Here is a 19,639-nt window from a genome sequence, read left to right on the forward strand (position 1 = left end):
GATCCTATGCCTACAAAAAGCAGCAGTAACTTCGGGATTATTTAGCACCCATACAAGAGCTGTATTTCCCCAAGCAATTTACAGCTATAGATCAGCAGTTCAACAGCTGCAGCTATGTAAGGAGCGACACGCTCAGTGCTATGCATTGCTATAGGTGACATTTTCATATGGTATGTAAAAACGAAAAATCTCACAGAGGGCCCAATTTTTCCACCTGTGTCAGCTGGTTAAGTAAAAGATGTTACCTCTTTGTACAAACCTTGCTTGTAAAATTAAACGATTTGTTTACACTGGATTTCTTAAGCCTTGATGAACCTCTTTGCATAGCCCTCTGTGAACATTTTGTAGCAGTGCACACTGGGAGTCTAACTGGTGTGGTTTGTGGCTTACTCACCCACCTGTGAGTAAATTACCAGTACTGAAAGGTACCTAGGTTGATAGGTAAGTCTTAGGAGCAGACAAGCCCCAGATCTCCTGAGCATTACCAAATACAGTAATTCTCCAGGGAATTTGCAACAGAATTAACCCCAATATTAAGGCCAAAGTCCAAAGACAAAGTACATTGATTGCACAAAGCACAGGAATTCTGTCTTTATTGGTATCCCTCCTCCCTGAGAGGCTTAGAAGCAAGGAGAAGAAGAAAAGAATGGGGTTGAAAATTACATGCTCTGTTGTCCTGGGTCAGGCTGTCCCTGGTCTAGAGCAGGGCTGAACCCCCAGCCAGCACTGGGATAAAAATAAAACCGATGTGCAGCACAGGCAATCCAACAAAGCAAATCAAGTGGCTAGTGTTTGATATAAAACAGTTTAGTGTTTGCCTTGCAGCCAGTACAAGGAGAACAAGTCGCTTTTCTGCACGGTGGAGTCATCTGATGTTTGCTTTAATTTCTGGAAGACTGGGGAGCTATAGCAATGAGTCAGATGCTCTTGCAGCTGGTTCGTGCAAGGAAGAGGCCAGCAGGGATCCTGACTCACTAGAGCTCCTAAATTTCTTCCTAACGTCCAACTCAGCGACTGGAAGTGAAATCACGGGCTGGGGGCAGCTCTAGAGTTAGGGAAGGCGGGAGGAGCAGGGCTCTGTGAGGCAGTGAGCCCGGCCCAGGGTGGGCGCCCGAGGGGGCCAGGCCGGGCGCTGGACGAGGGACCGCGCTGCGAGGCCCCGGTAAGGCGGCGGAAGAGGATTGGGGGGAAACCCCAACAAACATTTCTTCTTCGTGACCACTGGCAGGTAGAGAAATAACCCCCCTTCCCCATAAAGCTGGAGGGGGCGCACACAAGATGCCAGCCCAGGGCTCCCGCCGCCACTGCCCCAGCAAGCCCCATCCCCCGGCGGTGCGCGCCTTCCCCCCTTACCTCATTGCCACATTCCCCAGCGAGTGAGCTCAGCTGTTCGCGCAGCCTCTCTCCTTTTATGGTCAAACAACTTTGCCTGGGCGAGGCTTTTTTCGCGAGTTGGTAGGAAGCATTTGGGCTCAGCAGCTCCCCTACCTTTCATTTCTGCTGCCTTTCCCGGCAAGCAGGCAGGCAGGCGGGCCGGCCAGCCGGCCGTGCGGGGGCAGAGCAGCCCAGCCCAGCCCCAGCCCCAGGATCTCCAGCCCTGGGAGTGGCATTTCCCGCTCCCCCGAGCCCTGTGCCTAGAGGTGAGTCTCTTCTCTTGGCCTAGCGAAAAACCTTTTTGTCTGCAGCACTGGGGCTGGTGTTGAGCCAGTAGGGGTGTGCGCCTGCGTCGGGGCGTGCGGGTTTCCTGCCGCTCCCGCCGGGAGGATTGCTCCCTTCGTACAAAGTCTTGGTCTCTTTGGGATTGACCTACGGTCGTGGCTCCTGGGGTTTTTTGCCCTTCCGCAGAAGAGAGGTTCGCGTGTGTGTGAATCTGGTGAGTTTTCTTCCCTCCCGGTGAAATGGAGGCAGCTAAACGCTCGTGTGTAGCTCCAGCAGCGGGGAAGAGGGAGGGGGTGTTGCCTGGTTTTACTCGGGACAAGCTCTCTTTTGTGTGCGTACGGATGAGTGAGACACCTATGGAGCCTTTTTCCAGATGTGCTTGAGAGAGAGGAATCTGGGGCTCTTTGTGTATGAAATGTGTTTAATTTATGAGTTTCTGTTTCTCTGGGGGTGCCCTGAGACAGTGAAGGCGCAAGTCTTGCAAAGTCGTAGAACTTCCTAACGTTTTAAATATGTTTGCATAGCTTTTTGGAGTTTTTATCTCTCCCCCGCACAGGGAGGAGGCAAGCCCAGCATGTGTGGGAGAAGTTTGTAACTCTGAATGCCCCCCTCCCCCAGCCCGGTTGTTTTAAGACTCTACCTTGCAGTTGCATAGCTGATAGGACTTTGCTCTCTTTGAAGCTTTGTAACTTTGGGCCAGGCTGGGAGAACTTTATGGAATTAGTCTGTATGAGAGGATGAAAATAAGCATAACTCCTAAATCTGTTTAATCTGTTCATTTCATATTCTGTATTTTGTGCTATAGTTCTCCTTCTGACCCCCCTCAGTTGGGAGGAAGTTGGCAAATAGGGGAAGTACGGATGCGGTGTGTCAGACCGCAGTGCTGGGCTAGCTTTTACGGGGGCTCCCTATGTGGCAGGAGGCAAACTGCTTTCTACCAACAGAGGGTGAAAAATAACACTCAGCTCTCTGCTTCCTCAGGTTCCTCCTCCTTTAGCTACCCCAGGAAAGGAGCTGAGCTTTTGAAGGGGGTGTCTTGGGGTCAAAGAACTGAAAGCTGTCTGGGTGCATAAGAGGTGGCAGACCCACCATGGGACCTTCTGGGAGGTGACCCTGCTGCTGAAGGAGGTGCCACTTGGTTCTGTCCTCCTACTTCTCCTTGCCCTCGTTAGAGAGAAAAAGTGTATGAGGCAACTAAGTATCCTGATTGTGTCCTGTGGGGACATCTTTCTTCATAGCTCCACTTGAGTCATCTTAAGTGCTGTTACAGTAGGCAGAAAAATCTCTCACCGCAGGGAAAATGTGAGGACAAGAAAGATTTGAGATGAGGTCTGCTGGTGCGATACTCCCTCTCCAATAGCTTTTACAAACAGTGCCACAGGACTCGCATAAGCTGTGTGTTTCTGGTAAGGCTTAGATGGTATTGGCAACGCTGCAGGGCTGGGGGGGATGACTCTCTCCGCAAGGCCAGCCTTTCTCAGCCTGTTTGGTCTGTGTGGGGGTGGATCAATAAACAGAAGTGAGGATGAGCAGGAGCAGTTTCTTGATGGAGACAGCTATGAGCAGAAAGGGCCTTAAGTGTGACACAGGATATCGGGAAATGGGCTGCTTTGAGTTAAGGGAAATAGCAGCTACTGGTAGCAAACCCAGCGCTTTTTTGTGAAGCAGCTGATGTCCCAAGACTGTCTCTATGTGGACTGACCCCAGTATGAATCATGATCAGAAGTGACACTGTCACTGTGGTGTTCTGCTCATAATGCTGTCAGTTCTGGTAGAACTACTGCCAAGTGGTTCATTACACTATAGTGAAACGGTGGAGCACAAGGCAGAAGTCTCTAAAGAAAGGCTGGAGGTCTTTTTAATAGCTTCTGTAGCTTGGTGGGAAGCTGCAGACTGGAGGGACTTGGTCAGTCCCTTCTGACTTGCAAGTCTGTTGATGCCTACAAGTCTGAGGGATTGAGGACAGACCTTGCTAATTACTCTTCTGCCTTGGCCCTTTCCCATGCTGGATCATGTGGGACATGCTCAGCACAGCTTTTTGGCTGCTGCTTACTATTGCAGCCTCTTCCTCCTTTTGAAAAGCCTGGAAGAGTTTGCCAAAGTGCATGCAACTCATCAGCCCTGCACAAAGGGAACAAAAAGTGCAGCAGCACAGACTTTTGTCTGTGTTGTCATAAGCTTGTGACCTGGAGAAGCTGTTACAGGTTACTATATCTTCCCATATTGCACTGAATCATGGGAGTGCTTAGAACAGGGCATGTAGGCCTTAGCAGCAGCCATGGGTGAATTAGTGGTGGGCGGATGTTTGTGGCACCAAGGCTGGCTGTTCCAGCAGCTGTTATTGTCCGTGTGAGAGAGGCCGGCAGCGTGGAGAGGCACTGATTTGAACATGCCAACTTGAAATGCTGGCACAGAGCCCCTGTGCTGGCGGAAGCACTATTGTGCTGGAATGTTAGGACTATAGGCATGCCAGGCTTTACAACAAAGCATCTGGCTTCATGGAGATTTCTAGCACGGGTGAGATTTCTGGCCTGGATTGCAGGACTTGGGGAATCCTAGAAATGTGGCTCTCGTTATGAGACCTGTGGTTCCTGAAACAGCCGACTTGGCGGGGCTCTCCTCTGGCTGTTCGAGTCTGGTGGTGGAAGGGAGTGAGGGGAGAGGGTTGGTACGCCCGCATGCTGCAAGCGGAGCGCTTGCCCCCCGCCCACCCCACAGGCTGTCCTTGGCGCAGAGCAGGACCGCGGCTGCACTGCCTGGAGGACGGGAGCCCCGGCGGCAGCGGTACTGGCTGCGCCTCTCGCGGCCCAAGGGGGGCGGCGGAGCGGCGGCCGGCATCCGAGGAGCGCTTCCTGGCGGGGGCGGAGCGGGCGCCGGCCCAGCCGGTGAGGGGTGGCGGGAGCCGCTGTCACCCTCGCCGGGGGCAGGAAAGAGAGAAAGCGGAGGCGAGATCCGGAGAGCAGGGGACTCCGCCTGGGCATGTGACACCCGGGAAATCCTCACCCGCCCTGTTGTTCTGCCTCTGCCGCAGCTGCCTGCGCTCCTCCGGCATGCAGGGGTCTGGAGGTAACGGATGGAAGATGCAGGGGGTGTGCCAGGGTTGGGGGGGTGAAGGGGACATTACTGGGGCTGTCACAGGCTGAGGTCAAGAGGAACTGGCTGGTGTTATCGGGTAAGCGGGGGAGAGGAAATGCTAATTCCAGTTCTGGGAGAGCATGTATGGGGGCACCCTCCTTAGGGTGTGTGGGGCTTGGTGTGCTTGGTGGATAACACTCGTTCTGGTGCCCTGTTGCTGTCCTCTCCAGTATGCGTGCATGCAGGGTTCTCATGCAGCAAAGAGCTTGGTTTTCTCCGTGGCAAGAACCCCTTTGCAGCTAATGCCATACTGAGTTGAGATGGTGAAGTGTGCTGGCTCATTCGAGCTGTCTGCAGTTTCTGTTCCTCCTTTTTCCTGTGCTGATCCTGGAAGTGTTCTGGGCTCTGCTCAGGCATCTCAGCCTCTGGCTGGACTTAAAATCCTTTATTCCTCTGTGTCACATGTTCCTCTCTATTAATTTCCACTCTGGCCCAAGGCTGACTTCATATAGGTTTCCTCCTTCTTGTCTCCTGCCAGGTGCTGAGAAGATGGCCTCCCCAGGTGCCCCAGGGACCCGCATGACATCCACAGTCAGTATCAACATTTCTACCCCTTCCTTCTACAACCCACAGAAGAAGTTTGCACCTGTGGTTGCCCCTAAACCCAAGGTGAACCCCTTCAAGGCTGGGGGTGCATCAGAGTCGTCGCTGCCCCCGCCTCCTGGAGCTGGCGCCCAGCGTGCTCAGATGGGGAAGGTGGGGGAGATTCCATCAGCATCCATGTCCCTGCTGGCAGAAGGTAGGTGAGGGCTGGCGTGTCAGATGTGAATTCTCAGCTGTGAATTCTCCCTGAGAATTTCTAAATTCTCAGGGTGTGAGGTCTGTAACTGGGGTTTATATGAGAACAGGCCCATAACTGCTATAAGTGAAGGATCCTCTTGCTATAGAGGCTGGCAGGTTCAGAATGAAATAAAGATTTTAAAGGGATCTCAAAATATGTAGTATCTCCATTAGGAAAGGAGCCGGGAAGGCAATCCTGCATTGCACTGATGCTGGAGGAACGCAGTGGATTTTTCATAGTATACCCTGAGTGCATAATTGTGTAACTGCAGTCAGTTTCTGGCCAGCATGTCTGAGCGCAAATATGTTGCAGGGAAGTTGACCCTGATGGTGATGAATCATGCTATTCTCCTTATTGATTCATCTCAGCTCAGGCTGGTTGTCTCTGACTGCGTAGAGATCCTTTTTGTGGACTCTGCAATTGCCATCTTTGCCGCTGGAGATGGGGAGGAAGAAATAATTGCATGAAAAAATGGTGGAAGCTATCATAAACAGGAAGTGAGACTTAGAGTTTGTATGGCTTGTAGAGTTTTATACTTTTTCTTAGTGGTTTGAGTTGGGTGTATTTTCCTGTGTAGAGTGAGTTCTTGCTTTAGTGTGGTTTTCTTTTTTTAATTTTTTTTTTATTTCCTGTGGTGGTGGGGTGGTTTTTTTGTTTCGTTTTTTGTTGGTTGGTTGTTTTTATGTCCTCTAAGAAGCAGAAGGTTCCTGGTTGTGGGGTGCTCTAGTTGGAATTGATCAGCGTAGGGCCACCAGAAATTTCCCTAGGCACCTCTTGCTAATGCTTGATGCTGCATGTTACCCCAAGACTCTATCAGGGTGCACCTCAGTTGGGACACACATGTTCAGGTAATGCTAACTGCTGTTTTAAATTTCATTCCTTTCACTGTCTAGCGTAGACTGTGCAACACTGATGTTTTCTAGGTTAGCATGCTAAGTTAGTGGGCAGCTGACCTGATGGTAGGAAGGCTGGTCCTGTGCTCAGAGGAGACAAATTACTAAGCCATTTTTTCCATTTCTCAAGTCACAAGGGCCTCAGCATGTTGGTGCTTCTATCTCCTAGAATTGTACCAGCTAACTCTGGTGACCTTTTTCTCATGTATTGTTGGCTGAAATCTTGTGTCTGTAATTCAAGGTCCCATCTTAGGTGTCCTTGTTTTGGCGGGGATAGGCTTTATGCTTTATGATTTTCATTAGGCTTTACGATTTTCTGCTATAGTTGTGTGGATTAGGGATGTGTCTGTCAGAAGGTCTCAAACTGACACAAATACATTACCTGAAGTACAAAAGTAGACAGATGGATGGTAGAAATTATTTTTCAATATACAGTGTGAGTGGAGGATTGGGTGTTGTTTTCTCCACTTCTCCTTTCCTTATAAAGCTTATTATGGAGGAACTAACTTGACAGAAATGTTAGCAAAAGAACCATTTGGCTTAAACTGCTGTGTTGCCATCAGGTAAGGGCTGCCAGCAAGATATCTGAAGTATAGATGAACCACCAAAGTGGTGGTTCAACAACCACCTCTCAGTCACGAGAGATATGCATCTGATTTGATCCTTCTCTGATGCATCTCTTCAATCCTTCTCTCCCTTTCCTACACATTCCCCAAACAAAAAGTAGTGTAACGGAAAGCCATAGCAGTTGGTCTCTTTGTCTTAAATGACAGCATGGCTAAGTTAGTATTGCTGTAGGAATGTTACATTTAGTATTGATCATTCTATAAATCTGGTACAGTAACTTAGTGGGGAACTTTTTTGTTTGTGTGACTAATTCATAAAACAGGCTTTTAGTGCATCTGAAATAATGTGACAGCAGATCAGGGCTTCGTTTCTGCAATATTCTTTATCATTTCAATAAATCAAAAGGCAAGTGTATACAAACTTGATCCCAAACTGTAGTTTCAAAGAAAAACTACCAGCCTAGTATTACTTTCCCACACACCAAGGAGAATTTCTGTAGCATAAGAAGGCTTGAAAGAGGTGCTGCATACCAGTGCGGTTTATGCGTTCCACTGGCTAATAAGATTTTGGCTTTCATTTTCTGAAAGGGCAGTATCATCTCCCTTAGGTTACAGATGAGAAGTCTTACAAAGTCTGCTGACAACAGCTGGATATAAAGATGAGACGATTCGATTACTGCTGTTAGAAGTTGCACATGGAGTAGCATGAGAGAAAACCGTGGTCTTTCACCCTACAGCTGGTTGGGGCTAGCTAGGAAGAGAGGTGGCTGTCCAGAAGAAGGGATGTGGAAGTTATGTCTCCTTGTCTTCAGTGTTCTTTGCTGCTTGGATAAGAGGATGACTTCTCCCATACATGGTGAAGGAAAGAGGATTCACGTTTATATTTGACTGCATTGTAGTAGCAAATGTCTCTTTTTGCCTGTTCCACATCTTTGGGAAGTATGAATAGATGGAAGCAATGGGGTTTTCTTCCAGGAGACTGAAGCACTCTGGTGCTTTTCAGCCTGCTTAAAAGGATTCTGGAAAATTTCTCATGTCCTAATCTGTATCGGGTATGGGGACATTTTAGCCTCCAAAAGGAAAGCTTTTTTCATCTCCCAGAAAAATAAAGCAGTTTCAAAGATTCCTTATATGCATAAGGGGTAGTTGGTCCGACTGGCCTTTTTTTCCCCCTAGTTGTTTCTTGTACTGCTTAACTAGCCAGCTGTGAGGTGCCGGCTTATTTTCCTGTAATAACGCAGGCTCTTCAGTGTCCTGGGTTGTCTGCTGGCATTCCTTCTAATGCTGCTCTGTATTCAGCAATCTGAGCCAGTTACTGGCAAGAGAAGCATATGCTAGGGACCAAAGAATGAGAGAAGTGGGAAGGGGCATAGTAAGACGTTTCCCAATTATACAATAACTTTTCCTAGTGACTAATTGCAGTAGCTACTGAGGAAGGTTTATATGATGGCAAATAGCTTTGGAGAAGGTGAAAGCCAGGCTGTGGAGTTCAGTTGTCCTTGATGGGTGCTGGGGTCCACTGGGTACTGGGGAACTACTTGCTATAATACCCTCAAGACCCCTCCTGGGGTTTGTACTGGCTAAGAGTAAGAAATAATCCCAAATTGCTTTTATTCTCATTCTTCCCCATAGATCTGCCGCTGCCACCTCCTCCCCCACCTGGAGAGGAGGCAAGTTTCTCCTCAAACTGTGCTTTTCCCCCACCCCCACCACCCTTTGAAGAGCCTTTTCCACCAGCCCCAGAAGAAGTTTTTATTTCTCCTCCTCCTCCGCTGATGTTTGATGAAGGGCCTGTGAGCAAGGTGCCTGCCCCACAGGTGAGTGAGGTCAAGGGAAGTATAGTTTCTCGTGATGCTCTGTGAGTTGGGACAGCTTCTCACTACCCTCTGAACTCAGCAGCAGGAAGCCCTGAGATCTCGGAAAGCAGAAAATACTACCACCCCATGGACCAGCATAGGTCAGGGTCAACTGGCTGGGTTACAGCTCTGCAGATGAAGGACCTGGGGTTCCTGGTGGACAGTGAGTTGAATGTGAGCCAGCAATGCACCCTTGTGGTAATAAAGGCCAACCACATGCTGGGCTGCATTTGTGAGAGTGTAGTCAGCAGGACAAGGACAGTGATTATTTGTCTCTCTTTGGTGCTAGTGAGGCTGCATCTTGGAGGAATGTTTCCATTTGGGCTCGTTGGGGGTTGGGGCACGTGATGTGGGACCTGGGTCTGTTCAGCCTGCAGAAGAGGAGGCCAAGGCAGGAATCTAACTGCAGCCTGCAATACCTAAAGGAGGGCTGGAGAGAAGACAGATTCTTCTTACTGGGGCACAACAAGAGAACAAGAGACAATGGACACAAGTTTCTGCAAGGGAAATTCCTGTTGAACAGAAGAAAAACCTGTTCCCCTCCAGGGGTGGCTCAACACTGGCACAGGTGTCCAGAGAGGCTGGGGAATCTGCATCCTTGGGGATGTTCAGAAATCACCTGGACAAGGCCCTGAGCAACCTGGTCTAGCTTGGGAGTTAGCCCTGCTGTGAGCAGGGTGTTGGACTAGGGACCTCTAGATGTCTTTTCCTACTTAAGTCTGTCTGTGAGTTTCTTTGGGCTGTGCATTTTCCCACTGTTTATAGACCTTGGAGACTGTGCCCTGTCTATCCTTACCAACTTGCTATCCACTCAAAGCAAGGAGCAGATCTGTACCACAGTCCAAAGTGTCGCAATCTGCTATTGTAAGGGGATACACCCGGCTCTCTGGCTGTTCCTGTAACGTGCTCTGCTCCCTCTTTCCTCATGGATGGTGGTATAGGTACGTGGCAAGATGAGCAGCATTGATCTTGAGATTGACTCACTGTCCGTAATGTTGGATGACATGGAGAAGAATGACCCCTTCAGATCCCGGGTGAGCTCTCCAGAATGTTGCAGGTGGAAGGAGAGATGACTGGTTTGCTGAACAGAGGTAGTGAGAAGGGTGCTACTGAAGATTAAAATGGCTGGATAAACCATAGCAAGAAAGTGTACATGAAGGACCAGAAGGCATAGGTCTTGCAACTTGTCAGGACTGCTAAATATGTAACAGCATGGGAACTCTTAGCATTGTGGGTCTGGGATAGCTGCTGACTTACTGCTATAGAGAGTGTATTTTCTCTTCCACCTTGCTGATAACTGCCTGTTTCTCTCTGTTGGTTCCCTTTACAGATATCTCCAGGATCCACAGGTTCTCTGGAGAAGCCATCGGCCCCAAAAGCCCATGTGGAAATACCATCTGCACCCAGAGATACTCCTCATTCTTTTCCTTCCAAGTTCATTCCCAAGCCAAGTGGAAGCTTATCTTTCAAGACCCCTGGAGTGGATTTGAACCCTGCCCCAACCCCGTGGGCAGCCCCACAGCAACGCAAGGAGCCCCTAGCACCAGTCCCTCCACCTTCCTCTCTCCCTCCTGCTCAGACTACCCCTAAATTCACCCCACCCCCTGTTGCTGGCTCTCCTAAGTCTGGATCCAAATCAGATGCCAGTGTTCCCATGGCTCCCTCAAACTCTGCAAGATATCCTACCTCCCTTCAGACCCAGTTCACAGCCCCTTCACCTTCAGGTCCCTCCTCTCGGCCACAGCCTCCCAATTTCACCTATGCCCAGCAGAGGGAAAGACCCCAAGTGCAGGAGAAGCCGCGTCCCACAGAACAACCTGCTGCTGCAAAAGACATGGTAAGGGATAGAGCTGTGGGACCAGTGTCTCTGGACAGGCACACCATCACTGGGGGTCAAGTTGGAGGATGAGGAGGGAGGGTATGTCCCAGGCTAGGGGAAGCTGTTGCCTGTCTGAAAGAGAGATGCAACTAGAGACAGTGGTGGAGAGGGACAGGACTTCATGTAAAGGTGGCAAGAGGCAAGCACAGTGGATGGCAGATTGTTCCCTAGAGGGAGACAGAGAAGAGAAGTAAAGGTGAGAGAAGTAGGTTTATTAGGGACAGGGTGGGAGGGAGTCTGTCTGTATGTGTCCTATGGGATTGAATGTTTCCTCTTCCTGCAGCATAGACCCACAGGCTCCAGTGCAGATCCACCTAGGGGAAATTCCTGTCTGACCATGAAGGAGGTGGAAGAGCTGGAGATGTTGACCCAGAAACTAATGAAGGATATGGAGCATCCGCCTGCTGCAGAGGCTGCTACTTCTGGTGCGTTCCCTCAGTGGACAGCAGTAGGACTAAGACTGGTGGATTTTCCTCTCTCCTAATCCCTTTCTTCTTCCATTGACAGAGCTCTGCGGCTTCTGCCGGAAGCCCCTATCACGAACCCAGCCAGCTGTGAGGGCCCTGGACCGCCTTTTCCATGTGGAATGCTTCACCTGCTTCAAATGTGAGAAGCAGCTGCAGGGGCAGCAGTTCTATAACGTGGATGAGAAACCCTTCTGTGAGGACTGCTATGCTGTGAGTCACTGGGATGAAAGCTGCTGGAGAGAGCTGAGCTTGCTGTGCTTGCTCTCTCTTGCTTTCCCTTCCTCCTTCCATCTTGCCTGTCTGTGGTGTAGCCTCCCAGGGGTGGGGATTGGATTAATGTGTCTTACTTGTTTCCTTTGGGCTTAGGGGACCTTGGAAAAGTGTAGTGTCTGCAAACAGACCATCACAGACCGGATGCTGAAGGCCACTGGTAACTCATACCATCCCCAGTGCTTCACCTGCGTGATGTGCCATACCCCTCTTGAGGGGGCCTCTTTTATTGTGGACCAGTCCAACCAGCCTCACTGTGTGGATGACTACCACAGGTATGGAGAGAGCACGTGCATGTGGTATCTGAAAGAAGGCAGATTCCCTCACACCTGTTTAATTTTGCTGCAGTGTGGGGTTGGGTTGCCCATGTGATCTGTTGGACATGAAGTTAAAAATGAGTCAGCAATGTACCTTGTAGCAATTAAAGTCTTTTCCCACCTGAACTTACTTGTGATTTATTATTCCTCTGCTGCTAATACTATTGTACAGCAGTGAGGAACCCACATTCAATGCCACTGTGGTGGTCATGGTCTCCTCCATATTTTTGTGGTTGCAGGAAGTATGCTCCACGCTGCTCAGTCTGTAGTGAGCCTATCATGCCAGAGCCTGGAAAGGATGAGACGGTGCGTGTGGTGGCATTGGAGAAAAATTTCCACATGAAATGTTACAAGTGTGAGGTAAGCCTGGTGGCCCCACTCCTGTCATCTTTCCCGTTCCCATCACCAGCAACTGGGCACCTTTGTTGTCTATCCTGACCAAACACTAAGATTGTTTTTAATTGATCTGGAGCATTTTGAAGCAGGTTCAGAAAAAGATTAGACATGCACAGACCACAGGTCCATGAACAAGGACTATGAAGGGCTGTAGTCTCTAACATCCCTAATACAGCCTGTGTATACCAGAGGAACATGCTGGGATCACAGAAAGGGCTTGCTCTTCCCTCAAAATAGTATCCTGTATTAGCACCATCAGAGACAGAGGAGTGGGCTGTGAGCCATTATCCTGATCCAGTGGGGCATTTCTTACATCCTTGAATGCATTTACCCTGCTGTTGACTGTCATTGAGCTCCCTCCCTCTTTTCTTTCACTGTTTAGGACTGTGGGAAGCCCTTGTCCATTGAAGCAGATGAGAATGGGTGCTTTCCACTGGATGGGCACGTTCTGTGTATGAAGTGTCACACTGTTCGTGCCAAAACGACACGCTGAGGAGTTTGGAGTGGGCATACCCTCAAGACCCCTGCACTCAATACTCTTCCCCTCCCTACCATTGTCCTGTCCCTCTGCCTGACAAGGCAGATTGCTACCAACAGAGACTATGCCAGCGCAGTTCTTTACTCATGTAGGATTCACTGCTCCTAGACTTCACTCTGCACACCCACCAAGAAAGGACGACTTCTCCTGTAGCCACTTCCTGGCCACACTGTATTCCAGGCTGGGGGCTATGATCTAGGCGAGTGCAAAATCTGTTCGCTTAAGGCTCTGGAGGAGAAAGACCAGACCTCCACCACCGTCTGGTGGAAGTAGCAAGAACAACCTGGTGGCAGGTGCTGGGAAGGCTGAGCATTCTTCTGTTCCATGGAGCCAAGAACGATGACTTGACCTTAGAAGGTGGAAGCTTCCATCTCGGCACCACTTCTGTCTTTGGGGGTTGTTTTGGGGGTTTTTTGTTTTCCTTGTGCAACCTCATTATCAGGTTGTCTTCCCCTGCCCTTTCCCTCACTCCTGGGTTAGAGTGTGGAGGCAGAACATACTGGGAATCTCTGTTATCGTTGCTGGAAAGAGCTAACCTACTATAGCTTTTCTGCCTCTAATGGATTTTACTGGCTAACTGTCTTGTCACTTTTTTTTCCTTAGCCAGATTAAACTGGCAATGTTTGGAATCCTACTCTGTTCCTGAGTTTGGAAACTTTTTTTTTTTTAAATCTTTTCCTCCCCAAAATGAATTGTTTCCCAGTATGGTTTCTGGACAGCAAGGCTGGGCACCAGAGTAGCAAAGCAGTCCAAAGAATGCATGTTTACAAATAAAGACCGTCATAAGGATGGGCAGCACATGGTAAGGAGGCATCTCAGTGCGTGAATGAGGATTCAGCAGACTGAGGAATGTCTCCCTGTTCCAGTAGGGATTCTTTCACCGCTGTCAGTGAAAGCTGCAGTGTAATTGCAATGTACTGTCTGGCTCTAAGTGTTACTGCACTGAGACCCATTTCCTGGACTAGAAACTCTCAAACTGAACAAACCTTTTGAATAAGTACACTGTCCAACCACTGTTTGCATTCAATAAAATGTGGGGTTTTTCCATTAACATGTCTGCTGTATTTGTTGAACTACCCATGAGAATTCCTGTCTTAAGCAGTAGAGAATGTATGTATAGCTGCTATTCCACCTAGCCTCCAGCAATGATGAGTCTGAAAATGGCCTTTCTCTTTCCACCTCTTGGTCTCCTTTTCAGACTGTTTAGTTTCTTACTTTTCTGTGCGTGAAGAGTAGCTCTCATTCAAAGCAGTGGAAGACTGCATTTCAGTACAGCAAGATTGTAGTCTGCTTCATGGTGTCTCTGGGAGGCAAGTTATTGCAATCCACTTGCATCAGACTGGAATAAAGTGGTCAATTTGCTTTACTTTTAACTATTGCTACTGAGAAAGTGTTTGTGCTTTGATGTTTATGGTTTTAAGCATGGTACTGTCTTGGTCACTGCAGGTGAAACTCCTCTTTGTGGTAAGCATCAATGCTTCTACACTTCAAAGACATGAAACCTACTCTTGTTCTCTTGCCAGTTTTGGGGAAATCTTTAGTGACTCCTTGCAAATTGATCTAGTAAATGCATTGAAGTTTCCTATAGGATAAGCAAAGAAGAAACAAATTGTACATTTGTTTTCTTTTCTTATCTGAGTTCTTGCTGGTTTTGTAGGCATTGTTTTGAGTGATTGTTTCTAGATTATGTGATTAAAAGCTCATGCCCACAACCACCAAGGAGCACAGAGGAGAGAAACAATGACAGGGGCAGGGAGGGGGGAGAAAAGCACTCTAATCTAATCTAGCTCCTCCTAGAGCTACCAGAGGACTATAGCCCCGGTGTCTGGGTATGAAACCTGTCCAACAGAGTCAAGGGGAAGGGCTGTCTAGATCCCTTTGCAGATTAAGGGGAGGTTAGTCCCTGTGAGGGGCATGGGGTGCAGGGAAAGAGCATTTGGGGACTACAACACTTGTTATGGGATGTGTAGGGGCAGGATCAAAGGCAAGAAAAGGGAAAACTGGGGGGGGGGGGGGAAGGGCACAGAAGGGGCTGGCTGCATGTACACAGTACACTTGTCTGGCTGTGTCCTGTGTGTCGTCAGTGCAGTCTGTCCTGTCTTCTTACTAAAATCTCTTTTATTAATTTATTTTTTTATTTTCCTGTGTGAAGGGACTCTGTTCAGTGCATGTTGAGGCCTAAGTGCCAGCAACTGGAAATATCTAAGTGCATGCATATTGTGTAGGTGTGTATGTCCATGTGTAATCACTAGCAAAAATCAAGTCAGAATAGCTGGTGAGTGAGTAGGGTAAGAGACTTGAGAGCCATGAATTGGCATGGCTGTGAGTCTGGCCAGATGCTGGAAAAACCAGTCTTGACAGTCAGCTGCTAGAGTTCCCAAGAAGTCCAAGCCAGCTACTCTCAGGTCTGGAAGTCAGCTACTGTTAAGCCTGGACCAGCTACCACAGAACAGTTCACATCAGTGTGTGAGGTGACTGGGAGACCAGGGAATCCTGGGGCCAGCTGCTGGGTAGAGCCAATGTCTGAGGCTGTTTACTGGAGGGCTCCTGTGTGTGTGTGCATGCATATGAGGGGTCTGAGTGTCCACCACTGGCGTGGGGCTGCAGGCCTCAAGGACTTGTATGTCCTGGTGCCAGCAACTTCTCAGCAACTGCTCAGGTGCCAGCAGCTTCCAGATCATGGAGCCAGCTACTGGATAGCCAGTCCTAGACACTAGAGGGATCCATAGTATGTATGTATATATTTCTTGCTAACAGGTTCATCCTGATCAGCCAGAGAAGGGAATAGGATTAGGCTGTTTGTGCTGTGCTTGCATGACTGCTGTGTTTTCTGCCTCAGGCCACTCATGTACAGTGTGTGTACATATATATATGCACATATTATATACATGTATATTTTGTGTGTGTGAATGCCTATTGGGAATACATGCTCAGGCTTGCTACTGGCTGTACTGAGGACATGGAACTGAGCAGCCTGTGCTCTATCAGGCCAGCTGATTCAGCAGCTCCTCACAGTTGAAGTTGGAAAGGACCTCCCTGCTTGGAGCAGGGTCAACCAGAGCAGGTGGCTCAGGAACGTACACCATCAGTTTTTTAATACCTCTAAGGATGAGAATTCCCTGGGTAATCTGTTCCAGTGTTTAACAACTCTCACAGTTAAGTTTTTTTCTTACCTTCAAATGGAATTTATTCTATTTTGATGTGTTCCCACTGCTGCTTCTCCTTTCACTGGATACCACTGAGGAGAGTCTGGCTCCCTCTTCTTCACTCCCTCCCATCAGGTATTTATACACAATGATAAGAGCCACCCAAACCACCTCATCTCGAGGCTGAACAGTCCCAGCTCTCTCAGCTTCTGCCTCATATGTCAGATGCTCTAATCCCTTCAAAATCATAGTGGCCTTTCACTGATCTTGCTCCAGTTAAGTCCATGTCCTTCTTTGTACTGGGGAGCCCAAAATTGGACACGATGCTCCGTATGTCTGACCAATGCTGAACAGAGGGGAAGAATCACCTCCCTCCAGCTACTGGTGATGCATTTGCTAACGCAGCCCAGATACTGTTGGCCTCTTCTGCTACAAGGGCACATTACTGGCTCCAGTGCAACTTGCTGTTCACTATGACCTGCGAGTCCTTTCCTGCAAAGCTATTTTTCAGCCACTCAGCACCCAGCATGTACTGGTGCATGGGGCTATTCCTCCCCAGTTGCAGGGCTCTGCATTTCCCTTCGTTCAACTTCATGAGTCTCCTCTCTTCCCATTTCTCCCATCTATTAAGGTCCCTCTGAATGGCAGTACAACTATCTGATGTATCAACTACTCACAATTTTTTATCATCTACAAGGACAGGCTAAAGTTTACATATGCATGACACAAGCTCATAATCTTGTGTCAGCCTCATCAGGGCTTATCTTCTAGCCTGAATACCTGCCATGTAGCAACTTTATTTATTATCTATACTTCATGTTAAAGACACCTATTACTAAGATTGAACTTAGTGATATACTAAAAAGACTCACAGTAACAGCTTATCTTGTCAGCTGTACCTCTTACTATAGTTGCAGTGACTTGCGTTGCTGAGGTACATCTATACTATGGTTCCTTGTGTATACTCTGCTGCTTAGAAACCAGCCTTCTTGCTTTAAGCTGCAGTTCTTTAGATCTCTGCTTCTTAACCCTTCTGTCATTTATGGTTAAACGAGACCTTCCCAGGAGCAGGAGTGTTAATTTATAGCCTTAAGAATTTGGAGCATTATACAATTATGGAAACAGATAGCTATGTACAGCAAGTAACTGATTGCTGAATGGCTAGCACTCACCTTCTTCACCAACCTAGACTTAGCTCAAGCGCTGAAAAATAAATCTTGAGGTGACTACTCTGAAGTGACCAGCTGCATATGTATCCTTATTGATTTAATATGGAATGCAACTGCATCTCCATATTAAATCTGCAGTTAAATGGACAAAGAACATTGGCTGAAACAACTAAACATGGATGTAAGGACCCTGCTGGAACTTATAATATATATGCTAAAGTAAAGGTCCCAATCATATTTGAAATAAGCCAAAGAACTCCAACACAGCCTGCTCTGCCACAGGTTTATTTACAAAATATTATTTACAGTCTATAACTGTCTTGAGCTCTGATAAATAATAACATTTCCTCCACAGAGAAGGAATAAGACAGACCACCTACACATTTTTCTGTTACAAATACCATATCCAGCCAAACAAGACTATTCTCCCTTTTAAAAAGGGGCAGAGAAAAAAACCTAAAGGGTTTTCTGTCCATGGCACAAGTAAAGGTATTAAGCAGGTTGGAGAGATGTAAATCTCCCTGCTGAAGTGTGCATGTGCAAAACAGCAACATGCTGAAGTTACAGAAGGGTGTGCTGCTGCTCCCAACTTCTCCTCCAAAGAAAGAAGTACACCATGAGTTGGCATTTAAGCCAAGAACAGCTGAATTAAAAAAATATATCCCTTACCAGCAGCCTTGTGAAAGACTGAATAGTTTGTTCCTGTTGTGAAATAAGGAAGACAGAAGGCTGCTGAAGTGAGAAGGGATGTATGCCAGGGAATGAATGGGCCCAATCTCTACAAGTCTGTGTCCTTGTGTGTGTTCCCTGAATGTCCCAGTCTATCTGAACTCTCATCTCCAATCTTAAAACATTATCCACCGCCCCCAACCCACTTTGTATGTATCCTTATGTTTCATGTGATATACTGAGGGTCTGAAACTCCAGTACGTGGATTACAGCGATTACTTAGTGCTGCACAGAACGGCCTACAGAAGACAGGGCTGACAAGAGTTTCTAAGACCAGTGCTCTGAAATGTACTGATGGCTGCTGTAGAGCTAAAGCAAGGGGGAACAGAAATGAGAGCAGGTGGTGTTGCCTCATGAGCCTTTTCAGTTCTGGTTGTTTTGCTTCGCTTGTCCCAGTCACTCATTTGGAAGCAATTGCCATAGGAATGATTCCAAGTGATATCTGGTAAGAATGGGCATTTAGCAAGCTTAAGAGAGCAACGACCGATCACTCCTTAAAGCCTTGGATGCTACACAGGATCCTCTTCTGGTGGCCTGGAAGTGACACTCCCATCTGTTTCAAGTCCCTGAAGGAAATTGGAAAAGAAAGGAAAAAATGAATTGCTGTTCTTGTTCCTTGGGGACTGGGATGTGGGTAAGGGCAGAAACAGTTACCAAGCATTAGTTCAGAAAGCTTCCTTTCCCTCAGTCCCTCCTACTACGCCTACCTTTTCTCTAGAGAGAAGAAACTTCTAGATGTTCCTGCCCTTCCCTGGCTACCTCTGCCCACCCAGTCAGCTGGCTTTTCCCGCTTTGTGACTAGGCACGTGCTGCAATTAAGTCAGGACTGTGTCCACGTCAGTTTGTGATACGGGCCATGTCTCAACCCTTTAGCACGTCTGTCCCTGCACTGTGCCTGCTCATTTGTTTTATGTAACTGCCCTTGTTGGAGCTGGCAATATGTCCCTGACCCTACAACAGAACATGCCTGTGTTAGTAAAGCCTCTGACCCGAGTCCTTCTAAGGAGCCCAGAAGGACTGTGCTCTATGATAGAACAGTGCCTGGCTGATGTGGGAGGAATATCACTAGCCCATCTGGAGTTCAAGGCAAGAAAATTCTCTTATGAAGTCCTACAAGGGTGGGGAGATGGTCAGGTTAGAGAACTGCCTGCCACCTATTGTTTCCCCTTTCTGCTTGTGTCTGATGTGAGTTCAGAGCAGCTCAGGCCCCTGAAGAGCCTCAATCATGGACAGTTAGGGAATTAGTCTCACAGTTTGGGCTGATCCCAATTCTTCTCAGCTGATAGGGGAAGATGCCAGTCCACTTCCATTCAGCTACGTAGAGAAGGATGGAGAGAAGCCTTCCAAGTAAATATGAGCGCCTGTTCAGATAGCACAGGGACAGACACAGCTATTCGTAGCACAGCCAGGGGTGCCTTGTGGGATCTTAGCCTGCCCTTACTCAGCAGTGAGCTCCAGAATGGACTCCATGGTGTCCAGGCCGGCAGTGCGAAAGTTGGAGATGTAGCGCTTCATGCGAATGGATTCCAGCCACTCAGGGATGGATCGATAGGGGATCCCATCAGATCCACTGCAGCTGGGCAGCCGAAGTGTTACCCTAAAGACAGATAAAACCCTCATTAGCCAGGCAACTACCTTAAATGTCCAGTACTATGAGATAGTAGCTAAAGGGCAAGCACCCTCTGCCAGAGCTAGGCCAACTTATCTGCTCTCTGCACAGTGAGATCAGACTACCCAGGCCAATGGCTACACCCTCTGTCACCATGAGAGAGAGATGATTACTATCTTCTGCACACAGAGCACTCAAGGTGCCTCTTGCCAGCCTGCATTGCTAGCAC

At 48.3% G+C, this 19,639-nt stretch overlaps 2 protein-coding genes across 10 annotated transcripts in view; one reads left to right on the forward strand and one right to left on the reverse strand.

Annotated features, from left to right (window-relative positions):
• Positions 1 to 1,486: 1,486 nt before the first annotated feature.
• On the forward strand, positions 1,487 to 13,808 carry ZYX (zyxin). 2 transcript variants are annotated; one of them, XM_075510352.1, is made up of 10 exons: positions 1,487 to 1,640; positions 5,273 to 5,533; positions 8,667 to 8,851; positions 9,832 to 9,924; positions 10,221 to 10,727; positions 11,053 to 11,194; positions 11,277 to 11,446; positions 11,603 to 11,781; positions 12,063 to 12,183; positions 12,602 to 13,808. In XM_075510352.1, the coding sequence occupies exons 2-10, from the start codon at positions 5,284 to 5,286 to the stop codon at positions 12,710 to 12,712; spliced, it is 1,758 nt and encodes a 585-aa protein (XP_075366467.1). In that variant the 5' UTR covers positions 1,487 to 1,640; positions 5,273 to 5,283; the 3' UTR covers positions 12,713 to 13,808. The 2 variants fall into 2 exon arrangements, with proteins under 2 accessions (XP_075366467.1, XP_075366476.1); XM_075510361.1 differs by lacking the exon at positions 1,487 to 1,640 and adding an exon at positions 1,692 to 1,873.
• A 3,735-nt stretch (positions 13,809 to 17,543) lies between these two features.
• EPHA1 (EPH receptor A1) overlaps positions 17,544 to 19,639 on the reverse strand; it is a 34,999-nt gene continuing 32,903 nt past the window's right edge. For all 8 annotated transcript variants that reach the window (XM_075510406.1, XM_075510433.1, XM_075510441.1 and 5 more), the window contains 2 exons: positions 19,243 to 19,398; positions 17,544 to 18,367 (listed from right to left, as the gene is read on the reverse strand). In XM_075510406.1, the coding sequence (XP_075366521.1) occupies positions 18,289 to 18,367; positions 19,243 to 19,398 (235 nt within the window). In that variant the 3' untranslated portion in view covers positions 17,544 to 18,288. The remainder of the gene's footprint in view (positions 18,368 to 19,242; positions 19,399 to 19,639) is intronic.

The sequence above is a fragment of the Mycteria americana genome, chromosome 1, assembly GCF_035582795.1.
Source record: "Mycteria americana isolate JAX WOST 10 ecotype Jacksonville Zoo and Gardens chromosome 1, USCA_MyAme_1.0, whole genome shotgun sequence".
In the NCBI taxonomy this organism is placed as follows: Eukaryota; Metazoa; Chordata; class Aves; order Ciconiiformes; family Ciconiidae; genus Mycteria; species Mycteria americana.

What these genes read in the sequence shown, in the direction of transcription:
- ZYX (XM_075510352.1), top strand. Translation starts at nt 5,284, where the DNA reads ATGGCCTCCCCAGGTGCCCCAGGGACCCGCATGACATCCACAGTCAGT. An exon ending in GCAAGGTGCCTGCCCCACAG is followed by an intron (nt 8,852 to 9,831) that starts GTGAGTGAGGTC and finishes ATGGTGGTATAG; the next exon opens with GTACGTGGCAAGATGAGCAG. An exon ending in TCTGTGAGGACTGCTATGCT is followed by an intron (nt 11,447 to 11,602) that starts GTGAGTCACTGG and finishes CTTTGGGCTTAG; the next exon opens with GGGACCTTGGAAAAGTGTAG.